General features: G+C 31.7%; 1 protein-coding gene and 3 long non-coding RNA genes across 12 annotated transcripts; 1 reads left to right on the top strand and 3 right to left on the bottom strand.

Annotated features, from left to right (window-relative positions):
• Positions 1-116: 116 nt before the first annotated feature.
• On the bottom strand, positions 117-4,838 carry LOC145753049 (uncharacterized). 2 transcript variants are annotated; one of them, XR_014283806.1, is made up of 6 exons: positions 4,631-4,838; positions 1,700-1,892; positions 1,304-1,432; positions 974-1,056; positions 736-917; positions 117-670 (listed from the first exon to the last, which is right to left on the bottom strand). It is a non-coding gene; the product is annotated as an uncharacterized LOC145753049 (long non-coding RNA). The 2 variants fall into 2 exon arrangements; XR_014283807.1 differs by having other exon boundaries at positions 1,304-1,418.
• On the top strand, positions 2,243-4,606 carry LOC145752417 (uncharacterized). The gene is made up of 2 exons (XM_082568700.1): positions 2,243-3,966; positions 4,507-4,606. The coding sequence occupies exons 1-2, from the start codon at positions 2,243-2,245 to the stop codon at positions 4,604-4,606; spliced, it is 1,824 nt and encodes a 607-aa protein (XP_082424826.1).
• Positions 4,839-6,746: 1,908 nt separating the features above from the next.
• On the bottom strand, positions 6,747-12,297 carry LOC145752122 (uncharacterized). Of its 5 annotated transcripts, none has more exons than XR_014283772.1 (9): positions 12,169-12,297; positions 9,015-9,212; positions 8,838-8,875; positions 8,458-8,540; positions 8,225-8,401; positions 8,095-8,159; positions 7,984-8,041; positions 7,725-7,907; positions 6,747-7,653 (listed from the first exon to the last, which is right to left on the bottom strand). It is a non-coding gene; the product is annotated as an uncharacterized LOC145752122 (long non-coding RNA). The 5 variants fall into 5 exon arrangements; XR_014283773.1 differs by lacking the exon at positions 12,169-12,297 and adding an exon at positions 11,854-11,872; XR_014283774.1 differs by lacking the exon at positions 12,169-12,297 and adding an exon at positions 11,552-11,839 and having other exon boundaries at positions 8,789-8,875.
• A 335-nt stretch (positions 12,298-12,632) lies between these two features.
• Positions 12,633-25,451, bottom strand: LOC145753280 (uncharacterized). 4 transcript variants are annotated; one of them, XR_014283840.1, is made up of 21 exons: positions 25,320-25,451; positions 25,104-25,214; positions 22,160-22,370; positions 21,766-21,894; positions 21,436-21,518; positions 21,205-21,379; positions 21,075-21,139; positions 20,964-21,021; positions 20,779-20,887; positions 20,627-20,723; positions 20,352-20,559; positions 18,229-20,280; positions 15,211-15,421; positions 14,819-14,947; positions 14,477-14,559; positions 14,245-14,420; positions 14,004-14,061; positions 13,819-13,927; positions 13,671-13,763; positions 13,393-13,601; positions 12,633-13,321 (listed from the first exon to the last, which is right to left on the bottom strand). It is a non-coding gene; the product is annotated as an uncharacterized LOC145753280 (long non-coding RNA). The 4 variants fall into 4 exon arrangements; XR_014283839.1 differs by lacking the exon at positions 25,320-25,451 and having other exon boundaries at positions 25,104-25,279; XR_014283841.1 differs by lacking the exons at positions 20,627-20,723; positions 20,779-20,887; positions 20,964-21,021; ... (5 more) ...; positions 25,104-25,214; positions 25,320-25,451 and having other exon boundaries at positions 14,868-14,947; positions 20,352-20,554.
• Positions 25,452-25,555: the final 104 nt, after the last annotated feature.

Raw genomic sequence — 25,555 nt, 5'->3', positions numbered from 1 at the left:
AAAATAAAAGTTTTAAACAATCTTGCAAGTTGTTAAATAAACTCAAATATTCTGTTATCACATTTCTACTTGGTATTTTGTACTTCACACAAAAAATAAAAGCAGTAAATGAAATAGGACGGAAAAAGTGAAAAACAAGAAATAGAGGATTACTTAGCTTGGTTAAATATTGGAATTTACAAGAAATTAAAGTTTATTGCACTTGCACATAAACCAGTTTGGGTAAAGTTGTTAATTTTAATGAAATTAAACACACTGAGAAATATACATCATTAAAATAAATACATTTTTAAATTATACCACTTATTATATCTAGAACTAAAGTGATGTAAAAACCAAGTTCTTATTATAACAAATTGTCATGATTCAACAAATTTAAATAAGAACTAAAATTAAAAACTGGATAATCAAAGATAAAAACAAAATAATATTTACAAAAATGAAACCACCATTCCTCGATTTGTAGCAAATATATGAAAATATATATTTGTGTAAATGCTACAGTAGATAGGGGACTTCCGATGGGGTCTGGTTTACCCATTCTTGGGGGTAACTGGGGCACTTGGGGTTCTCATAAATCCTTGGTGGTCAGAGGCAAGGACTGAAATAATTGTGGGGTCATCAAAAAAACAGCAGGGGGTCTGGGGGGGACTTGGCCTCCCCTACCACTCTAAACAAAAAGTTGATTATTTATTCTTAATTCAAAGCACAATTTCTAACACTGACAAAACCTACCTTAAACTGCCTCCTAGTGAATGACCTCCACCAAACAAGATTGAAGGTGACCTTGGGGTGGAGAGTTGGGCTTGTGTTTGGGGCATTTTAGAAGAAGGTTGGACAACCAGGGGGGCCAATGAGGTGCTCAGGGGGGTGTGGAATTTGCTTGGGGAGGTAGTAAAAGTGGAACCAAGATGGGCCTGGAACAATTAGGTTTTATAAACTTTTGATGATATTTTTAAACACTTGTACTTACATTATTAGTTCCAGTGATTGATCTCCCAACTTCACCAAACAAATCTTCTTCCTCATCTTTGCTTTTTCATCTCAATTTTGGATCTAAAACAATAAAAAATTGGTTGGTTTGTATTTTGAATATCATCTTTTATTAGACCTGAGGTTCTGGGTTTGAATCCCATGGCCACCATGTTGCATTATATGTGAATAAAACTATTAGTTTCATGGTTTAATTCTCAATGCTGCTTTGTTAAAACAATCTCAGCCTTAACAGTTGTTCCTCCTAATAAGTCCAAGAAGTAGCAGGTTAAAAGTCAACATCACCAAATCAATAAAGTTTTAAACTAACTTGGGACTGGGACAATGAAAGTAGAATTGGGTTCTGAAAAAAAACCCACCCAGTTGTCTTCTCCATCTTTTAAGTTCTCACATCTGCACCATGGATTGGAAAGTGAGAGTTGTTCCTGCATAATGTTCGCTTTAAAACAATTTTGTAATTCATTTTATGGCAAACACGATTTACAAAAACAATTAACATAATATGGTTTAAATATTGACCACTTATGTTTTAAGTAAATATAAATAAAATAATCATTTACAGCAACAATTTATGTGACAAAAATTATGATTTAAAAAATAACACGACCACATTTACTGAATTTAATAAGAAGTAATTTATAAACACAGCTCTCCACAATAATGTTGCTTAAAGTTGTATTTAAAAAAGTAATAAACATCAGATCACCTGCCATGACTCAAGATTTACAAATAAGATGGCCACAAGGTTCGATTTTCACATCCTTGTCGTTCTCGGCACAGATCTTACAAAATTGGAACGTTGATCTCGCAATAAAGCTTGTATTATTCCTGTGAGACATGGATGTGTTCTTCCTCATTGTTGGTTTTCACATGGAGTGTTGAAGGGTACATAGGTCAACCTTCAGAAAGTAAAAAAAATTTGAACTAAAAATTAGTTGTTTAATATTTTGCGAAAATAAATTGCTATATTTTTTCATTTAAATTACCCCAAAAATAAGAAATCAAAATCTAAAAATAAATAATATTTAAAGTTATTAGATTCAGGCAACATAGGTTTAGTATTTTAATGTTTTATGAGTAAATATTGTGAACAAAGAATTTATATTTGTCATTAAATGTTTACTTAGCAAACAACCTCGTGACCAAGTTATTTCACAATATTATTTTAATAGTTATTATTTAAAGTTTAATACTGTGGCAGTAGGGCAATAATTTACGTTTGAATAAAATAATAAGAACTTGACTAAAAATGGAGTTTAAAGAAAAGGAAAATAAGCTTGCTGCTGAATTTAAAGAATTCTGTAAAGAAACACAAGTTGTTGTTTTTAAATCCTTGTTTGATATAAAGTTAACCAAACTTGCTGCTGAGTTAAAACAACTTTGTGTAGAAACACAAGATGGAAAGTGGAAGGAAAATAAACCACAAGAATCAGCAAAAGTTCTTCACAAAATGGGGTTGCTTTATAAGGAGAGAAGTCCTAATAAATTGAGCTTGATAAGAAGTTGTGCACTTTTAAATTCAGCTATAGTAAGAAATTCTTTAAATGTTGAAACAATTAAAAAAGATCTAGATAATCTTTGCTCACATTTGCTTAAAATATCAAAAGCAGATCAACCTTTGGCAAATTTAACAAATATTTCTGCAAAAGTTGCTGAAAAAGTTAAAAAACTGAGAGAAAATACTGAAAATAAATTGTTGCAGTTAGAACATATTCCTTATGAGATATCAGAAGCAAAATTAAAACAACTAGAATGTGCTAAAATACAAACAGTTTGTGCTATACAAGATGATATAGCCAGTCAATACACTTCTATTATGCAATTTATTGCTGAAAAATGTAAAGAAATCATGGGAAAACCTCCATGTAAATTTGCCATAGCTGGAATGGGGTCTCTTGCACGAAAAGAAATAACTCCTTACTCTGATTTTGAGCACATTATTTTGCTGGATGACAACAAGAAAGTGGATAACAACACTCTGGAATATTTTAGATGGTTTTCTGTAATTTTTCATTTTATTATCATGAATTTGGGAGAAACTATTATTCCAAGTGTTGCAATTCCATCTTTAAATGATTTTACCTCTGAAAATAATGGTGACTGGTTCTTTGACAGTTTTACAAAACGAGGAATTTCGTTCGATGGTATGATGCCACATGCTTGCAAGTTTCCATTAGGAAGACAAGAAGGTACCACAAACAAGCCATGGTCAACAGAACTAATTCAATCTGTCAGTGAAATGATCAAGTATCTTGACTCTGATGTGAATTTAAAAAATGGTTATCACTTAGCTGATGTGTTGAAACAAACATGTTTTGTTTATGGAGATGAAGAAATTTACAAGCAATATTGTGATCTGGTTAAACAAAAACTTGAAACAAAAGATTTTTCTAAAACCAAATCAGATTTAGTTCAAGAGTTAAATAAAATAGATTTTGGGTCATATACTTATGCATTAGGCATAAACAATCAAAAGTTTAACATCAAACAAATTCTGTACCGAACAATTTCATTATTCTTGACAATTATTTGTGACTATCACAAAGTTTTTTCCACTGGATTTAAAGCAATAAATGAGTTAAAAAACCAAGAAATAATTGATTCAAGGACTTCTCAATATCTCAAGTATGCACTGTCTGTTGCTTGTGAAGTTAGACTAAAACTTTATAAAAAAAAACAAGGTCAAGATGATTATATCGATAAAGGAAAAACTTTTCAAGGTTTAGATTACAATCCTGCTCAAGAATTAATTCTAGCTGTTGGAGCAGCAAGTCTTGTGAGATATTTTGAAATTATAATAAATTTAAATACATTAAAATGTATTCAAAAAGGACAAGAAAAAAACAAGTTTTTATATAAAATCCCAACTCTGGATCAACAACCTTTAAATTTAGAATATTGGTTGAGTTTATACATGTTACATCAAAACAAACAAATTATATCAGAATGGGAGAAAAGAAAATCTTTAAACTGGTTAAAAAATGACAACCATGGACTTTTAATTAAATTTTTTGTTTCTGATGCTTATTTTTGTGAAGAAAACTTTAAAGTTGCATTAAAGTTGCTTAAACAAATAAGACCTCATATTCAACCTGGACATGTGGCATATCTTGGGTATTTTAAATTAACAATGGAATGTCTCTTTGTATTAAAAGAATACAAGCAAGTAGAAACAATGTCTCAACCATTTATTCAACAATTTCCAATACCAAACCAGGATATTGGATCACAGCTTGTAATACTTGAAAAATGTGGCCTTTCACAATTTAAACTGAACAAACCAGTAGTTGCATTTTCAACTTTATTAAAACATTTAAAGATTGATAAAAACTTACTTTCAGAATGGCCAAATAAAATGTCAAATATATATCGGGGTATCGGAGGATGTTATTACAATCTTGGTAAATATGAACAAGCAATATTACACCTTAACAAAGCACAAACTTTCCTAAACAAATTAACAGTTAAGCAAACAATAGCACAACATAATATTTTTCATTGTTTACACTTAAGTTACAGAGCATTGGATAACTGTGATGAAGCTTTAAAGTATTACAAACTAGCTGATGAAATATACCAACAATGCAGTGAAACTGAAAAACAACAATTATAAAAAAATAACTAACAACAGACTTACCCCACCAGAACAAGGTCAAAAAGTTAAATTAATTCTTCCTGTAAGACCTGGTGCAAAATAATTGCAATATCTTGAGATCTTTTAACGATGAGTTTTAATTGTCCCAGTCCTTCTAGAACGTCTAACAAACTCTTTATTGAAAGTAAATAAAAAACAAACAGAAAAATTAACTTAACATTTTTGCGAAAATATTACCACCACCTTTCTGCCAGAGAGTTGGCAGAGAGTAGCAGAGAATTTTGCTTGGGCGGATAATTATAAAAAATAGTGATTCCAAATATTTTATAATCGTATAATACAAAAAATAACGGGGTAAAATAGCCCCTTTAAAGGGAACAAATTAAAAACAAACCTAATATAGAATAAGTTGGTAAGGTTCTTAACACTTTAAAATTAAAGTTAAATTAAACAAAACATTGAAAAACTGTTAAAAACAGGAGTAAACTTTGGTACTGAACTGAAATACGTGTTATTACTAACGTCACAAATCGGGGGTTTTGACAACTTACCTATCATGTCGCTCCAATTTATTTTTGATATTTTGTGGAGGACAACGTACCCAACCACGAAATATCTTCAAAAAAGTGAACAAAATATTAGAAAGTGGTCAAATGCAGGTATAAACTTTGTATTTTCGTAATATACACTATAGAAGTGACGTCACGAATCGGGGGTTTTGACAACTTACCTATCATGTCGCTCCAATTTATTTTTGATATTTTGTGAAGGACAACGTACCCAACCACGATATATTTTCAAAAAAGTGAACAAAATATTAGAAAGTGGTCAAATACAGGTGTAAACTTTGTGTTTTCGTGATATACGCTATATAAGTGACGTCACAAATCGGGGGTTTTGACAACTTACCTAACATGTCGCTGCAAATTATTTTTGATATTTTGTAAGGAACAACGCACCCAACTACGACATAACTTCAAAAAGGTGAACAAAATATTAAAAAGTGGTCAAATACAGGTGTTAACTTTGTATTTTCGTAATATACGCTATATAAGTGACGTCACAAATCGGGGGTTTTGACAACTTACCTATCATGTCGCTTCAATTTATTTTTGATATTTTGTGGAGGACAACGCACCCAACCACGACATACATTTAAAAAAGTGAACAAAATATTAGAAAGTGGTCAAATACAGGTGTAAACTTTGTATTTTTGTAATATACGCTATAGAAGTGACGTCACAAATCGGGGGTTTTGACAACTTACCTATCATGTCGCTCCAATTCTTTTTAATATTTTGTAAGGAACAACGCACCCAACAACGACATATCTTCAAAAAAGTGAACAAAATATTAGAAAGTGGTCAAATACAGGTGTAAACTTTGTATTTTCGTAATATACGCTATATAAGTGACGTCACAAATCGGGGGTTTTGACAACTTACCTATCATGTCGCTTCAATTTATTTTTGATATTTTGTGGAGGACAACGTACCCAACAACGACATATCTTCAAAAAAGTGAACAAAATTTTAGAAAGTGGTCAAATACAGGTGTAAACTTTGTGTTTTCGTGGCAGAAAGGTGGTGGTAAAATATTGGCAGAAAGGTGGTGGTAAAATATTGCTTAGTCACATGTTATTACTCATTATAAATGACGTCATAATATTTTATTTCGATTTATCCTCGATGCAAGATGGTCGACTTTAAGCATAGATCTGTAGAAAAGCGCTTAACATCTTCATCGATTCCAATGCCAAAGCATTCCTAGCCTCAAACCAGACTTGATGCCGGTTTGCGACGAACAGCGGGAAAACCTGTCGGCTTTGGACAATCACACACAGTGTTGACAACTGGGGTACCAAAACAAAACATTTTTAACTAAAATTAGCTGATATTGATTTGATGAACAAAAAAAATTCGTAAGAAACCCCTTTTCACAGGCGCAATAATAACTTTCGTTCGTCGAACGGAAATAGTGCAAACTCGCTACCATCCCGTGCGATTTAAACGCCGTACAAAAGACTTATAAATAGAAAAAACTCATAGATATTGTATTAAAGTATATATACGTATACACAGGTTATAAAGGGTACAAACAAATTAACCCTTTATTCAAGGGCAAGTCAAAAGCCCATAAGGCAGTTAGATGCTCTTAATTTATTCGTTATTATATTGAACATGATCCAATTGTGTATTTTTTTCTTGTAAAAATTGTCGCTATTTGTTATGTAGAGCCAGTGTAAACTGTGTTGAATTTTCTGTTTAGTTAGACTGTATTATTTTATAAATGCAAAGAATATGGCTTAATAGTGTGAACTCTTTCTATACAAATATGTGAATTGACCGTTTTTGTATTTTTTCCGCGTGATATTATTTCTGACAGTTAGTGTATATTTTGTTCTTAAAACACAAACCTAATTAATAATTTGCCAAGTTTTATATTTAGAAGTAGTTAACAGTTAAATACTATAATAAAGAATGTAGTTGAGATACAAAAGACGTTGTTGTGTGTAATGTACTCGTAATTATATTAATCGTTATGTATGTAACCTAGAAACCAGTTTTTGTTGTGTGTACTTGAAATAAACTTTTTTGTATAAGTGTAATGTAACCTTTGGTATAATTATTTGATGAACGTGTTTGATTAATAAATAGATGTTGTCTGTAAATTTGGTTTGCTATTTTGACTACATCTAACGGGTCTTAAACCATAACCCCATTAAACGAGCAATGTTCTCATCATTGTCACCACTCTGATTCAAAGAGGGGTTGTGACCACAGTTGGGTGCAATCCGAGATGGAATTGGTGAAGCAGAACTACCTCTAGGGTGTTGTGGTGAGGGTAAAGTAGATAGTGGACTTCCGATGGGGTCTGGTTTACCCATTCTTGGGGGTAACTGGGGCACTTGGCATTTTCATGGGGCTTTAGTGGTCAGGGACAAGAACTCAAATAATTGTTGGGTCATTAATGAATCAGTAGGGGGTCTGGGGAAGACTTAGGGGGTTGTTTATTAGGGTTGTTCAACTGGGTTGATTAACGTCGGGGTTTCTGTTGTGCTTGGCCTGAAACAAAATATTTTCTTTGGTAACAAATATAAACTTTACTTAAAAACATTTCAATAAACTACTTCCACCTTGGTACCATCCAGTCCTAATCACTCGGAACTCTGTGTCTCGATTGTCCCGAGTTATCCTCACTCTGTGGCTCCCCTGGTGGTTGTGGTGTCAGTGTAGCTCCCCCCTGTGGTCGGAAAACAACAGGAGAAAGTCGGTGGTCGGAAAACAACAGGAGTAATCGAGGGTTGGAATAATAAATTCTAAACATTTTAAATAATTTTCATTTTAAAGCTCTCTCTAAGTAGGACCAAGTAGTATGTAAATATTTGTGTTTACCTTATTTCCAGGAACATCATATGTTGCTGCTAGTTTGGGGTGAGGTGAATTCCAATTACTAAAATATAACATTGTTAGAAAAGTAACTTTATATTTACAACACTAAGCTACCTGTTAGAAGGACGTTCAGACATGTGCGGTGTGTTGGGTTTGGGTGGAATTACTGGACTTTCACTCTAAACAAAAAGTTGAATATTTATTCTTAATTTAAAGCACAATTTACAACACTGACAAAACCTACCTCAAAACTGCCCCCTAGTGGATGACACCCCCCAAACAAAGTTGAAATTGACCCTTGGGTGGGGCTTGTCTCTGGGGCATGTTAGAAGAGAGTTGGACAACCAGGGGGGGCAAGGAGGTGCTCAGGGGTGGTGCAAAATGTGCTTGAGAAGGAAGGAAAAGTTAAACCAAGATGGGCCTGGAACAATTAGGTTTTTTAAACTTTTGATGATATTTTTAAACACTTGTACTTACATTATTAGTTCCAGTGATTGGTCTCCCAACTTCACCAAACAAATCTTCTTCCTCATCTTTGCTTTTTCATCTCAATTTTGGATCTAAAACAATAAAAAATTAGGTTGGTTTGTATTTTAAATATCATCTTTTATTAGACCTGAGGTTCTGGGTTTGAATCCCATGGCCACCATGTTGCATTATATGTGAATAAAACTATTAATTTCATGGTTTAATTCTCAATGCTGCTTTGTTAAAATAATCTCAGCGTTAACAGTTGTTCCTCCTAATAAGTCCAAGAAGTAGCAGGTTAAAAGTCAACATCACCAAATCAATAAAGTTTTAAACTAACTTAAGACTGGGACAATGAAAGTAGAATTGGGTTCTTAATAAAAACCCACCCAGTTGTCTTCTCCATCTTTTAAGTTCTCACATCTGCCTTATGATTTAAAAAATTAAGATTTAAAAAATAACACGACCACATTTACTGAGTTTAATAAGAAGTAATTTATAAACACAGCTCTCCACAATAATGTTGCTTAAAGTTGTATTTAAAAAAGTAATAAACATTAGATCACCTGCCATGACTCAAGATTTACAAATAAGATGGCCGCAAGGTTCGATCTTCACATCCTTGTCGTTCTCGGCACAGATCTTACAAAGTTGGAACGTTGATCTCGCAATAAAGCTCGTATTGTTCCTGTGAGACGTGGATGTGTTCTTCCTCATTGTTGGTTTTCACATGGAGTGTTGAAAGGTCAGGATTCGTAGGTCAACTTTCAAAAAGTAAAAACAAATTGAGCTGAATATTAGTTGTTCAACATTTCGGAATAATTAATTGCTTTATTTTGTTATTTAATTTGTCCAAAAAATAAGACGACAAAATCTAAAGTTATTAGGTTTAGGCAACATATGTTTAGTATTTTAACGTTTTACGAGTAAATATTGTGAACAAAGAATTTATATTTGTCATTAAATGTTTACTTAGCAAACAACCCCGTGACCAAGTTATTTCACAATATCATTTTAACGATTATTATTTAAAGTTTAATACTGTGGCAGTAGGGCAATAATTTACATTTGAGTAAAATAATAAGAACTTGACTAAAAATGAAGTTTAAAGAAAAGGAAAATAAACTTGCTGCCGAGTTAAAACAACTTTGTGTAGAAACACAAGATGGAAAGTGGAAGGAAAATAAACCACAAGAATCAGCAAAAATTCTCCACAAAATGGGGTTGCTTTATAAGGAGAAAAGTCCTGATAAATTAAGCTTGATAAGAAGTTGTGCACTTTTAAATTCAGCTATAGTGAGAAATCCTTCAAATGTTGAAACAATTAAGAAAGATCTGGATAATCTTTGCTCACACTTGCTTAAAATATCAAAAGCAAATCAATCTTTGGCAAATTTAACAAATATTTCTGCAAAAGTTGCTGAAAAAGTTAAAAAACTGAGAGAAAATACTGAAAAAAAATTGTTACCGTTAGAACATATTTCTTATGAAATATCAGAAGCAAAATTAAAACAACTAGAATGTGCTAAAATACAAACAGTTTGTGCTATACAAGATGATATAGCCAGTCAATACACTTCTATCATGCAATTTATAGCTGAAAAGTGTGTCAAAATCATGGGAAAACCTCCATGTAAATTTGCCATAGCTGGAATGGGGTCTCTTGCACGAAAAGAAATAACTCCTTACTCTGATTTTGAGCACATTATTTTGCTGGATGACAACAAGAAAGTGGATAACAACACTCTGGAATATTTTAGATGGTTTTCTGTCATTTTTCATTTTATTATCATGAATTTAGGAGAAACTATTATTCCATGTGTTGCAATTCCATCTTTAAACGATTATTACAACAAAAGTGGAATTGATTGGTTTTTTGATTGCTTTTCTGAACGAGGAATTTCTTTTGATGGAATGATGCCACATGCTTGCATTTTTCCACTAGGAAGACGAGAAGGTACCACAAACAAGCCATGGTCAACAGAACTAATTCAACCTGTCAGTGAAATGGTCAAGTATCTTGACTCTGATGTGGATTTAAAGAATGGTTATCACTTAGCTGATGTGTTGAAACGAACATGTTTTGTTTATAGAGATGAAGAAATCCACAAACAATATTGTGATCTGGTTAAACAAAAACTTGAAACAAAGGATTCTTTCAAAGCTAAATCAGATTTAGTTCAAAAATTAAATAAAATAGATTTTGGGTCATCTACTAATGCATTCGGCATAAACAATAAAAAGTTTAACATGAAACAAATTCTGTACAGAACTATATCACTATTCTTGACAATTATTTGTGACATTCACAAAGTTTTTACCACTGGATTTGAAGCAATAAATGAGTTAGAAAAACAAGAATTAATTGACTCAAGGACTTCCCATCATCTTAAGTATGCTCTGTTTGTTGCTTGTGAAGTAAGACTAAAACTTTATACAAAAAAACAAGGTCAAGATGATTATATCGATAAAGGAAAAACTTTTCGAGGTTTAGAATACAATCCTGCTCAAGATTTAATTCAAGCTGTTGGATCTGCTTGCCTTGTTAGATATTTTGAAATTTCAAGAAAATTACAAACAATAACTCTATATCAAAAAGTACAAGAAGGGAATAATTTTATAAACATAATCCACATTCCAGATCAACAAACTTCAAGTTATGAATATTGGTGGAGTTTATGCATTTTACGTCAAAGCAAACAAATTATATCAGAATGGGAGAAAAGAAAATCTTTAAACTGGATAAAAAATGACGACCATGGACTTCAAATTAAATACTATGTTTGTAGTGCTTATTTTGGTGAAAAAAAATTTAAAGTTGCATTAAAGTTGCTTGAACAAATAAGACCTCATATTCAACCTGGACATAAGTTATATCTTTATTGTTTTCAATTAAGAATACAATGTCTCTCTGCATTAGAAGAATACAAAGAAATGGAAACAATATCTCAACAATTTCTTCAAGGATTTCCAATACCAAACCAGGATATTAGATTACAGCTTACAATACTAAATAAATGTGCCCACTCACAACTTCAACTTAACAAACCAAAAGTTGCACTTTCAATTTATTTACAACATTTAAAGATTGATAAAAACTTACTTTTAGAATGGCCTGATGAAATGTCAAGTATATATCAAGGTATGGGAGCATGTTATATGATACATGGTGAATATGAACAAGCAATCTTACAATACAACAAAGCACAAACTCAACTAAACAAACTAACAGTTAAGCCAACAATAGTACAACATGGTATTTATTTTGCTTTACACTCATGCTACAAAGCATTGAGTAAACAAGATGAAGCTTTAAAGTATTATAAACTAGTTGATGAAATATACCAACAATGCAGTGAAACTGAAAAACGAGAATTAGAATGAAATAACTAACAACAGACTTACGATTGTAACTTAATCCACCTGACGAGAATATATTTTCGGATCGTATGGATTGATTGACTATTAGATGGATAGAAGGATCGAAAGGGTCGGATGTGTTAATGGGTAATCTGAATGGGTGAGGGTTAGGGTAAGGGTTTAATTCATGAAAACTTTTTGTTTAATTAAATATCCGTCAAATATGCATTTAAATTATGTAATATCTGTTTAATATATATTCGATTCAGTTAATAAAACTTGATCCATTAATCCGTTCGATCCGTTGATCCGTCAAATATATATTTTCGTCAGGTAGATTAAGTCAGATTCCAGACTTACCCCACCACAACAAGGTCAAAAGGTTAAATTAATTCTCTCTGTAAGACCTAGTGCAAAATAATTCCAATATCTTGAGATCTTATAACCACGAGTTTTAATTGTCCCAGCTTTCTAGAACATTTAACAAACTCTTTATTAAAATTAAATAAAAAACAAACAGAAAAATTAACTCAACATTTTTGCACAAATATTGCTTAGTCACATGTTATTACTCATTATAAATGACGTCATAATATTTTATTTCGATTTATCCTCGATGTGAGATGGTCGACTTTAAGCTTTGATATTAAATGTAATATAAGCTTTAAGTTAAATTAAAATATTTTTTATAATTAAAACTGATATTTTTATTGTAATTTCTGTTATGTAAAACCTTTAAATTATATTTTTTTAATTTAGTAAACAAAACCCAACCAAAGTTAAAAACAATTCCTAAAATAAAAGTTTTAAACAATCTTGCAAGTTGTTAAATAAATTCAAATATTTTGTTATCACATTTCTACTGAGTATTTTGTACTTCACACAAAAAATAAAAGCAGTAAACGAAATAGGACGGAAAAAAGTGAAAAACAAGAAATAGAGGATTACTTAGCTTGGTTAAATATTGGAATTTACAAGAAATTAAAGTTTATTGCACTTGCACATAAACCAGTTTGGGTGAAGTTGTTAATTTTAATGAAATTAAACACACTGAGAAATATACATCATTAAAATTAAATACATTTTTAAACTATACCACTTATTATATCTAGAACTAAAGTGATATAAAAATCAAGTTCTTCTTTTACCAAATTGTCATGATTCAACAAATTTAAATAAAAACTAAAATTAAAAACTGGTTAATCAAAGATAAAAACAAAATAATATTTACAAAAATGAAACCACCATTCCTTGATTTGTAGCAAATATATGAAAATATATATTTGTGTAAATGCTACAGTAGATAGGGGACTTCCGATGGGGTCAGGTTTACCCATTCTTGGGGGTAACTGGGGCACTTGGGGTTCCCACGGAGCTTTGATGGTCAGGGGCAATGACTGAGATGATAGTGGGGTCATTAATAAAACAGTAGGGGGTCTGGGGGGGAATTGGAGGGTTGTTTGTTGGGGTTGTTCAACTGGGTTGATTACATAAGGTTTCTGTTGTGCTTGGCCTGAAACAAAATATTTTCTTTGGTAACAAATATAAACTTTACTTAAAAACATTTCAATAAACTACTTCCACCTTGGTACAATCCAGTCGTAATCACTCGGAACTCTGTGTCTCGATTGTCCTAAGTTATGCTCACTCTGTGGCTCTCCTGGTGGTCGTGGTGTCAGTGTGGCTCCCCCATGTGGTCGGGAAACAACAGAAGAAGAGTCGATGTCGTGGGCAAAATCCTAATTGTCGATGGAGGAGTTTTTTTGCAAGGAAGCAAATGGTTTAAACATTTCCTGAATTTATTTTGGATTATTCAATATAATCTTTTTCATTTTTTTCACAATAAAACTAATATAACTCACCGGTTTACTTGATTCTTGATCCATTTGGAAAGCTGGGTTAACTCCATCTCTCAATGCTTGGTTGGGTCCTGGAAGGCATTCTTTGGTCTCTCACTGTAACAAGAACAAATATAACAAACAACATAACTTAACTTATACACCAACATACTTGCAGTGGTCGAACCCAGGTCAAAAATGTTGGACGTTGATCGAGCTTTCTGGGGTTTTTGTTTTCTTCTGTTTGGAAGTGAATTAATTGGGGGTTGGAATAATTAATTCTAAACATTATAAATAATTTTCAATTTAAAGCTCTCTCTAAGTAGGACCAAGTAGTATGTAAATATTTGTGTTTACCTTATTTCCAGGAACATCATTTGTTGCTACTAGTTTGGGGTGAGATGAATTCCAATTACTAAAATATAAGATTGTTAGAAAAGTAACTTTATATTTACAACACTAAGCTACCTGTTAGAAGAACGTTCAGACATGTGCGGTGTGTTGGGTTTGGGTGGAATTACTAGACTTTTACTCCAAACAAAAAGTTGAATATTTATTCTTAATTTAAGGCACAATTTACAACACTGACAAAACCTACCTCAAACTGCCCCCTAGTGGATGACCTTCCTCAAACAAGATTGAAAGTGACCCTGGGTTGGGGCTTGTCTCCGGGGCATGTTAGGAAAGAATTGGACAACCAGGGGGGCCAAGGGGGTGATCAGGGGCGGTGTTGGATGTGCTTGGGAAGAAAGGAAAAGTGGAACCAAGATGGGCCTGGAACAATTAGGTTTTATAAACTTTCGATAATATTTTTAAACACTTGTACTTACATTATTAGTTCCAGTGATTGGTCTCCCAACTTCACCAAACAAATCTTCTTCCTCATCTTTGCTTTTTCATCTCAATTTTGGATCTAAAACAATAAAAAATTAGGTTGGTTAGTATTTTAAATCACATCCTTTATTAAACCTGAGGTTTTGAGTTTGAATCCCATAGCCACCATGTTGCATTATATGTGAATAAAACTATTAGTTTCATTTAATTCTCAATGCTGCTTTGTTAAAACAATCTCAGCCTTAACAGTTGTTCCTCCTCAGCCTTAACAGTTGTTCCGTCCAAGAAGTAGCAGGTTAAAAGTCAACATCACCAAATCAATAAAGTTTTAAACTAACTTGAGACTGGGACAATGAAAGTAGAATTGGGTTCTCAATAAAAACCCACCCAGTTGTCTTCTCCATCTTTTAAGTTCTCACATCTGCACCATGGATTGGAAAGTGAGAGTTGTTCCTGCATAATGTTCGCTTTAAAACAATTTTGTAATTTATTTTATGGCTCAATTAACAAAAACAATTAACATAATATGGTTTAAATATTGACCACATATATTTTAAGTAAATATAAATAAAATAATCATTTACAGCAACAATTTATGTGACAAAAATTATGATTTAAAAAATAACACGACCACATTTACTGAGTTTAATAAGAAGTAATTTATAAACACAGCTCTCCACAATAATGTTGCTTAAAGTTGTATTTAAAAAGGTAATAAACATTAGATCACCTGCCATGACTCAAGATTTACAAATAAGATGGCCACAAGGTTCGATCTTCACATCCTTGTCATTCTCGGCACAGATCTTACAAAGTTGGAACGTTGATCTCGCAATAAAGCTCGTATTGTTCCTGTGAGACGTGGATGTGTTCTTCCTCATTGTTGGTTTCACATGAAGGGTTAAAAGGGCAGGATACGTAAGTCAACCATCAGGATAAAACTATGTTAAAAAAAAAAATTAAAAAGTACAAAATAATAAAATTTTAGTTTACCCACTTTGTTATTTAAAATATTTAAATATTGGAATTTTAGTATAAAATAAATCCAATTCATGGAAAACAAAAAATTAAAATAATAACGATTAAAGCAACCATGTTAACAGGTTTAGTGAAGCACAACTTTTAGTTGCTTAGAAACAGGTACTGGAAGCCATTGTTTGGGGTCGGTAAAGCAGAACCTTTTATAGTTTCTGTTACTTGCTCTGTTATTCGAAACCTGAGTTAACTAAATAGACAGAATTTTTTGTATTAAATAAATCAAAATACGAAGAGGTCAAATTCTGAAATATTTAATAATTATTTTGGGAATTCGTGAATTAAAGCAAGGCACTAATTTATAAACATAAAGTTTGATTTAAAAAATTATTTGATCAAAATGGAATTTAAAGAAAAGGAAAATAAACTTGCTGCTGAGTTTGAACAATTCTGTAAAGAAACAAAAGTTGTTGTTTTTAAATCCAAAATGTCTAATACAGAATTAGATAAACTTGCTGCTGAGTTAAAACAACTTTGTGTAGAAACACAAGATGGAAAGTGGAAGGAAAATAAACCACAAGAATCCGCAAAAATTCTTCACAGAATGGGGTTGCTTTATAAGGAGAAAAGTCCTGATAAAATGAGCTTGATAAGAAGTTGTGCACTTTTAAATTCAGCTATAGTGAGAAATCCTTCAAATGTTAAAACCATTAAGAAAGATCTGGATAATCTTTGCTCACATTTGCTTAAAATATCAAAAGCAGATAAATCTTTGATAAATTTAAGAAATATTTCTGCAAAAGTTGCTGAAAAAGTTAAAGAACTGAGAGAAAATACTGAATGTAAATTGTTGCAGTTAGAACATATTCCTCATGAAATATCAAAAGCAAAATTAAAACAACTGGAATGTGCTAAAATACAAACAGTTTGTGCTATACAAGATGATATAGCCAGTCAATACACTTCTATCATGCAATTTATAGCTGAAAAGTGTGTTAAAATCATGGGAAAACCTCCATGTAAATTTGCTATAGCTGGAATGGGGTCTCTTGCACGAAACGAAATAACTCCTTACTCTGATTTTGAGCACATTATTTTGCTGGATGACAACAAGAAAGTGGATAACAACATTCTGGAATATTTTAGATGGTTTTCTGTTATTTTTCATTTTATTATCATGAATTTGGGAGAAACTATGATTCCATGTGTTGCAATTCCATCCTTAAATGATTTTACCATTAAAAATATTGGTGACTGGTTCTTTGACAGTTTTACAAAACGAGGAATTTCTTTTGATGGAATGATGCCACATGCTTGTAAGTTTCCACTAGGAAGACAAGAAGGTACCATAAACAAGCCATGGTCAACAGAACAGTGAAATGATCAAGTATCTTGACTCTGATGTGGATTTAAAAAATGGTTATCACTTAGCTGATGTGTTAAAACAAACATGTTATGTTTATGAAGATGAAGAAATTTACAAGCAATATTCTGATCTTGTTAAACAAAAACTTGAAACAAAAGATTATTTTACAACCAAATCAGATTTACTACAAGAGTTAAATAAAATAGATTTTGGGTCATATACTGTTGCATTAGAAATCAACAATCAAAAGTTTAACATGAAACAAATTCTGTACAGAACTATATCACTATTCTTGACAATTATTTGTGACTTTCACCGAGTTTTTTCCACTGGATTTGAAGCAATAAATGAGTTAGAAAAACAAAAAATAATTGACTCAAGGACTTCCCATCATCTTAAGTATGCTCTGTCTGTTGCTTGTGAAGTTAGACTGAAACTTTACACAAAAAAACAAGGTCAAGATGATTATATTGATAAAGGAAAAACTTTTCGAGGTTTAGATTACGATCCTGCTCAAGAGTTAACTCAAGCTGTTGGAGCAGCAAGTCTTGTGAGATATTTTGAAATTATACTCAATTTAAGTACATTAAAAGATATTCAAAAAAACAAAAAGAAAATAACTTTTTAAATAAAATCCATATTCCAAATCAACAAACTTCAAGTTTAGGATTTTGGGTGAGTTTATATTGGTTACGACAAAGCAAACAAATTATATCAGAATGGGAGAAAAGAAAATCTTTAAACTGGTTAAAAAATGATGATCATGGACTACAAATTAAATTTTGTGTTTTTAATGCTTATTTTGCTGAAGAAAACCTTAAAGGTGCATTAAAGTTGGCTGAACAAATAAGACCTCATATTCGACCTGGACATGAGGCATTTCTTGGGTATTTTAAATTAACAATACAATGTCTATATGAATTAAAAAAATCTGAGCAAATAGAAACAATATCTCAACCATTTCTTCAACACTTTCCAATACCAAACCAAAATATTGAAATACAGCTTATGATACTTAAAAATTGTGCCCAATCACAACTTGAACTTAACAAACTTAAAATTGCACTTTCAACATATTTACAACATTTAAAGATTGATGAAAACTTATATTTAGAATGTCCAAGTGAAATGTCCGATATATATCGAGGTATGGGAACATGTTGTTACAATCTTGGTAAATATGAACAAGCAATATTACAACTTAACAAAGCACAAACTCAACTAAACAAACTAACAGTTAAGTCAACATTACCACAATATTATATTTATTTTTGTTTATACTTATGCTACAAAGCATTGGGTAAACAAGATGAAGCTTTAAAGTATGGTAAACTAGCTGTTGAAATATACCAACAATGCAGTGAAACTGAAAAACAACAATTAATAAATAACTAACAACAGACTTACCCCACCACAACAAGGTCAAAAGGTTAAGTTAATTCTCTCTGTAAGACCTGGTGCAAAATAATTCCAATATCTTGAGATCTTATAACGACGAGTTTTAATTGTCCCAGCTTTCTAGAACATTTAACAAACTCTTTATTGAAATTAAATAAAAAACAAACAGAAAAATTAACTCAACATTTTTGCGAAAATATTGCTTAGTCACATGTTATTACTCACCATAAATGACGTCATAATATTTTATTTCGATTTATCCTCGATGAAAGATGGTCGACTTTAAGCATAGATCTGTAATAAAGCGCTTAGCATCTCTATTAATTCCAATGCCAAGGCTTTCCTAGCCTCAAACCAGACTTGATGCCGGTTTGCGACAAACAACGAGAAAACCTGTCGGATTTGGACAATCACACACAGTGTTGACAACTGGGGTACCAAAACAAAACATTTTTAACCAAAATTAGCTGATATTGATTTGATGAACAAAAAAAATTCGTAAGAAACCCCTTTTCACAGGCGCAATAACTTTCGTTCGTCGAACCGAAATAGTGCAAACTCGCTGCCATCCCGTGCGATTTAAACACCGTACAAAAGACTTATAAATATAAAAAACTCATAGAGACTGTATTAAAGTAAATATACGTATATACAAGTTATAAAGGGTACAAACAAGTTAACTCCTTTATTCAAAGGCAAGTCAAACGCCCATAAGGCAGTTAGATGCTCTAAATTTATTCGTTATTATATTGAACATGGTCCAATTGTGTATTTTTTCCTTGTAAAAATTGTCGCTATTTGTTATGTAGAGCCAGTGTAAACTGTGTTTAATTTTCTGTTTAGTTGGACTGTATTATTTTATAAAAGCAAAAGAATATGGGTTAATAGTGTGAACCCTTTTCTTTACAAATATGTGAATTGATAGTTATCCGTTTTTGTGTTTTTCCTGCGTGATATTATTTCTGACAGTTAGTGTATATTTTGTTCTTAAAACACAAACCTAATTAATAATTTGCCAAGTTTTATATTTAGAAGTAGTTAACAGTTAAATACTATAATAAAGGATGTTTTCTACTAGAGCTATACTGGGTTATTTAAAATGTAATTATTTTTATGTAGATTATTTTACACTTAACTACCATCACAGGATTGATTTATTATTATAAATAAAAAGTGTCGTAATTTTTTTTTCTTTCTGTACAATTTTGTTCTGTTATTTCATTTCCTCCCTTATTTTATTTTTATTTTTTTATGTGTATTATTGTATTTTATCGTAATTAATATTGATTTAATTTATATTGGGTTTGGTGACCATGCCATAACATACTTAAAATCTTTATGTAAACATTAATACTTTTGGCATGTTTTAAATCATTAAATTGATTTTGTCATTTTTTCCCGTCGCATTGTTGTAATATTAATTGTATATCGTATTTATTATTTACTTTTATCAATGTGCAAAAACCAAAATAAAAAAAAATGTTGTCGATATACGAAAGACGTTGTTGTGTATAATGTACTCGTAATTATGTTAATGGTTATGTATATAACTTAGAAACCAGTTTTTGTTGTGTGTAAGGGAAATAACCTTTTTTGTATAAGTGTAATGTAACCTTTGGGATAATTATGTGATAAACATGCTTGATTAATAAATAGATGTTGTCTGTAGATTTGGTTTGCTATTTTGACTACATCTAACGAGTCTTAAACCATAACCCCATTAACAGAGAAATGTTCTCACTATTGTCACCATTCTGATTCGAAGAGGGGTTGTGACCACAGTTGGGTGCAATCCAAGATGGAATTGGTGAAGCAGAACTACCTTTGGGGTGTTTTGGTGGGGGTACATTAGATAGGGAACTTCCGATGGGTCAGGTTTACCCATTCTTGGGGGTAACTGCGACACTTGGGTGTCCCACGAAGCTTTAGTGGTCAGGGATAAGGACTGAGACGATTGTGGGGTCATTAATGAAACAGTAGGGGGTCTGGGGGAGACTTGGGGGTTGTTTGATGGGTTGTTCTACTGGGTTGATTAACGTCGGGGTTTCTGTTGTGCTTGGCCTGAAACAAAATATTTTCTTTGGTAACAAATATAAACTTTACTTAAAAACATTTCAATAAACTACTTCCACCTTGGTACAATCCAGTCCTAATCACTCGGAATTCTGAGTCTCGATTGCCCCGAGTTATCCTCACTATGTGGCTTTCCTGGTGGTCGTGGTATCAATGTGGCTCCCCCCTGTGGCAGGAAACACCAGGAGGAGAATCGATGTTGTGGGCAAAGTCGTAAACGTCGATCGAGTAGTTTTTTTGCAAGGAAGCAAATGGTTTAAACATTTCCTGAATTTATTTTGGATTATTGAATATTACCCTTTTTATTTTTCATAATAAAACTAATATAACTCACCGGTTTACTTTATTCTTGATCCATTTGGAAAGCTGGGTTAACTCCACCTCTTAATGCTGGGTTGGGTGGGTCCTGGAGGGCATTCTTTGGTCTCTCACTGTAACAAGAACAAATATAACAAACAACATAACTTAACTTATACACCAACATACTTGCAGTGGTCAAACCAAGGTCAAAAATGTTGGACGTTGGTCGAGCTTTCTGGGGTTTTTGTTTTCTTCTGTTTAAAGGTGAATTAATCGGGGGTTGGAATAATAAATTCTAAACATTTTAAATATTTTTCATTTTAAAGCTCTCTCTAAGTAGGACCATGTAGTATGTAAATATTTGTGTTTACCTTATTTCCAGAAAGAGCATTTGTTGCTACTAGTTTGGGGTGAGTTGAATTCCAATTACTAAAATATAAGATTGTTAGAAAAGTAACTTTATATTTACAACACTAAGCTACCTGTTAGAAGGACGTTCAGACATGTGCGGTGTGTTGGGTTTGGGTGGAATTACTGGACTTTCACTCTAAACAAAAAGTTGAATATTTAATCTTAATTTAAAGCACAATTTACAACACTGACAAAACCTACCTTAAAACTGCCCCCTAGTGGATGACCTTCCTCAAACAAAGTTGAAAGTGACCCTGGGGTTGGGGGCTTGTCTCCGGGGCATGTTAGAAAAGAATTGGACAACCAGGGGGGCCAAGGAGGTGCTCAGGGGTGTGTTGGAATGTGCTGGGGAAGGAGGAAAAGTGGAACCATGGGCCTGGAACAATTAGGTTTTATAAACTTTTGATGATATTTTTAAACACTTGTACTTACATTATTAGTTCCAGTGATTGATCTCCCAACTTCACCAAACAAATCTTCTTCCTCATCTTTGCTTTTTCATCTCAATTTTGGATCTAAACAATAAAAAATTAGGTTGGTTTGTGTTTCAAATCACATCTTTTATTAGACCTGAGGTTCTGGGTTTGAATCCCATGGCCACCATGTTGCATTATATGTAAATAAAACTATTAGTTTCATGGTTTAATTCTCAATGCTGCTTTGTTAAAACAATCTCAGCCTTAACAGTTGTTCCTCCTAATAAGTCCAAGAAGTAGCAGGTTAAAAGTCAACATCACCAAATCAATAAAGTTTTAAACTAACTTGAGACTGGGACAATGAAAGTAGAATTGGGTTCTCAATAAAAACCCACCCAGTTGTCTTCTCCATCTTTTAAGTTCTCACATCTGCACCATGGATTGGAAAGTGAGAGTTGTTCCAGCATAATGTTCGCTGTAAAACAATTTTGTAATTCATTTTATGGCAAACATGATTTACAAAAACAATTAACATAATATGGTTTAAATATTGACCAATTATGTTTTAAGTAAATATAAATAAAATAATCATTTACAGCAACAATTTATGTGACAAAAATTATAATTTAAAAAATAACACGACCAGATTTACTGAGTTTAATAAGAAGTAATTTATAAACAGCTCTCCACAATAATGTTGCTTAAAGTTGTATTTAAAAAAGTAATAAACATTAGATCACCTGCCATGACTCAAGATTTACAAATAAGATGGCCACAAGGTTCGATCTTCACATCCTTGTCGTTCTCGGCACAGATCTTACAAAGTTGGAATGTTGATCTTGCAATAAAGCTCGTATTGTTCCTGTGAGATGCGGATGTGTTCTTCCTCATTGTTGGTTTCACATGAAGGGTTGAAAGGTCAGGGTACGTAGGTCAACCATCAGGATATAACTATGTTAAAAAAAAAACAATTAAAATGTACAAAATATTAAAATTTTAGTTTACCCACTTTGTTATTTAAAATATTTAAATATTGGAATTTTAGTATAAAATAAATTCAATTAATGGAAAACAAAAAATTGAAATAATAACGATTAAAGCAACCATGTAAACAGGTTTAGTGAAGCAGAACTTTTAGTTGCATGCAAAGAAGTGACGTAAAGCCATTGTTTGGGATCGGTAAAGCAGAACCTTTCATAGTTTTTATTATTTGGTCTGTTATTCAAAACTGAGTTAACTAAATAGACAGAATTTTTTGTATTAAATAAATCAAAATACCAGAAGGTCAATATCTAAAAAATAATTAAAAATTATTTAAGGAATTTAAGAATTAAAGCAAGGCACTAATTTATAAACATAAAATTTGATTTAAAAAATTATTTGACTAAAAATGAAATTTAAAGAAAAGGAAAATAAACTTTCTGCTGAGTTAAAACAACTTTGTGTAGAAACACAAGATGGAAAGTGGGAGGAAAATAAACGACAAGAATCAGCAAAAATTCTTCACAAAATGGGGTTGCTTTATAAGGAGAAAAGTCCTGATAAATTGAGCTTGATAAGAAGTTGTGCACTTTTAAATTCAGCTATAGTGAGAAATCCTTTAAATGTTGAAACAATTAAGAAAGATCTGAATAATCTTTGCTCACATTTGCTTAAAATATCAAAAGCAAATCAATATTTGATAGATTTAAGAAATATTTCTGCAAAAGTTGCAGAAAACGTTAAAAAACTGAGAGAAAATACTGAAAATAAATTGTCACAGTTAGAACATATTCCTTATGAAATATCAGAAGCAAAATTAAAACAACTAGAATGTGCTAAAATACAAACAGTTTGTGCTATCCAAGATGATATAGCCAGTCAATACACTTTTATAATGCAATTTATAGCTGAAAAGTGTGAAGAAATCATGGGAAAACCTCCATGTAAATTTGCCATAGCTGGAATGGGGTCTCTTGCACGAAAAGAAATAACTCCTTACTCTGATTTTGAGCACATTATTTTGCTGGATGACAACAAGAAAGTGGATAACAACACTCTGAAATATTTTAGATGGTTTTCTGTCATATTTCATTTTATTATCATGGATCTGGGAGAAACTATTATTCCAAGTGTTACAATTCCATCCCTTAATGATTTTACAATTGAAAATAATGGTGACTGGTTCTTTGACAATTTTACAAAACGAGGAATTTCTTTTGATGGAATGATGCCACATGCTTGCAAGTTTCCACTAGGAAGACAAGAAGGTACCACAAACAAGCCATGGTCAACAGAACTAATCCAACATGTCAGTGAAATGATCAAGTATCTTGACTCTGATGTGGATTTAAAGAATGGTTATCATTTAGCTGATGTGTTGAAACGAACATGTTTTGTTTATGGAGATGAAAAAATTTACAAGCAATATTGTGAACTGGTTAAACAAAAACTTGAAACAAAAGATTTTTTCAAAGCCAAATCAGATTTAATTCAAGAATTAAATAAAATAGATTTTGGGTCATCTACTGATGCATTAGAAATAAACAATAAAAAGTTTAACATGAAACAAATTCTGTACAGAACTATATCATTATTCTTGACAATTATTTGTGACTTTCACAAAGTTTTTACCACTGGATTTGAAGCAATAAATGAGTTAGAAAAACAAGAAATAATTGATTTAAAGACTTCCCATCATCTTAAGTATGCTCTGTCTGTTGCTTGTCAAGTTAGACTAAAACTTTATACAAAAAAACAAGGTCAAGATGATTATATTGATAAAGGAAAAACTTTTCAAGGTTTAGATTTCAATCCTGCTCAAGAATTAATTCAAGCTGTTGGAGCGGCTAGTCTTGTGAGATATTTTGAAATTTTAATGAATTTAAAAAATATTCAAACAGAACAAGAAGAAAACAAGTTTTTAAATAAAATCCATATTTCAGATCAACAACCTTCAAGTTATGAATATTGGGTGAGTTTATATTTTATACGACAAAGCAAACAAATTATATCAGAATGGGAGAAAAGAAAATCTTTAAACTGGTTAAAATATGACAACCATGAACTTGTAATTAAATATTATGTTTGTAATGCTTATGTTGGTGATGAAAACTTTAAAGCTGCATTAAAGTTGTCTGAACAAATAAGACCTTATATTCAACCTGGACATGGGTTATATCTTTGCTTGTTGCAAACAACAATAGAATGTCTCTTTCAATTAAAAGAATACGAGCAAGTAGAAACAATATCTCAACCATTACTGCGACAATTTCCAATACAAAACCAGATTATTAGATTACAACTTGGAATACTTAATAAATGTGCCCACTCACAACTTAACCTTAACAAACCAAAAGTTGCACTTTTAACTTATTTAAAACATTCAAAGTTTGATGGAAACTCACTTTTAGAAAGGCCTGATGAAATGTCAACTATATATCGAAGTATGGGAGGATGTTATTGGAAACTTGGTAAATATGAACAAGCAATATTACAATTCAACAAAGCACAAACTCAACTAAACAAACTAACAGTTAAACAAACAATAGTACAATTTGATATTTATAATGGTTTACACTTATGCTACAAAGCATTGGGTAAACAAAATGAAGACTTAAAGTATCACAAACTAGCTGATGAAATATACCAACAATGCAGTGAAACTGAAAAACAACAATTAAGTATACCTTAAAACAGACTTACCCCACCACAACAAGGTCAAAAAGTTAAATGAATTTTCCCTGCAAGACCTGGTGCAAAATAATTCCAATATCTTGAGATCTTATAACGATGAGTTTTAATTGTCCCAGCTTTCTAGAACATTTAACAAACTCTTTATTAAAATTAAATAAAAAACAAACAGAAAAATTAACTCAACATTTTTGCGAAAATATTGCTTAGTCACATGTTATTACTCACCATAAATGACGTCACTTTATTTTATTTCGATTTATCCTCGATGTAAGATGGTCGACTTTAAGCTTTGATCTTAAATGTAATATAAGCTTCAAGTTAAATTAAAATATTGTTTATAATTAAAACTGATATTTTTATTGTAATTTCTGTTACGTAAAACCTTAAAATTATATTTTTTTAATTTAGTAAACAAAACCCAACCCAAGTTAAAAACAATTCCTAAAATAAAAGTTTTAAAC

Source organism: Corella eumyota, chromosome 5 (assembly GCF_963082875.1).
Source record: "Corella eumyota chromosome 5, kaCorEumy4.1, whole genome shotgun sequence".
NCBI lineage: Eukaryota > Metazoa > Chordata > Ascidiacea > Phlebobranchia > Corellidae > Corella > Corella eumyota.
The sequence above is the reverse complement of the archived record's forward strand: the minus strand, read 5'-3'. Positions and strand labels throughout refer to the sequence as shown.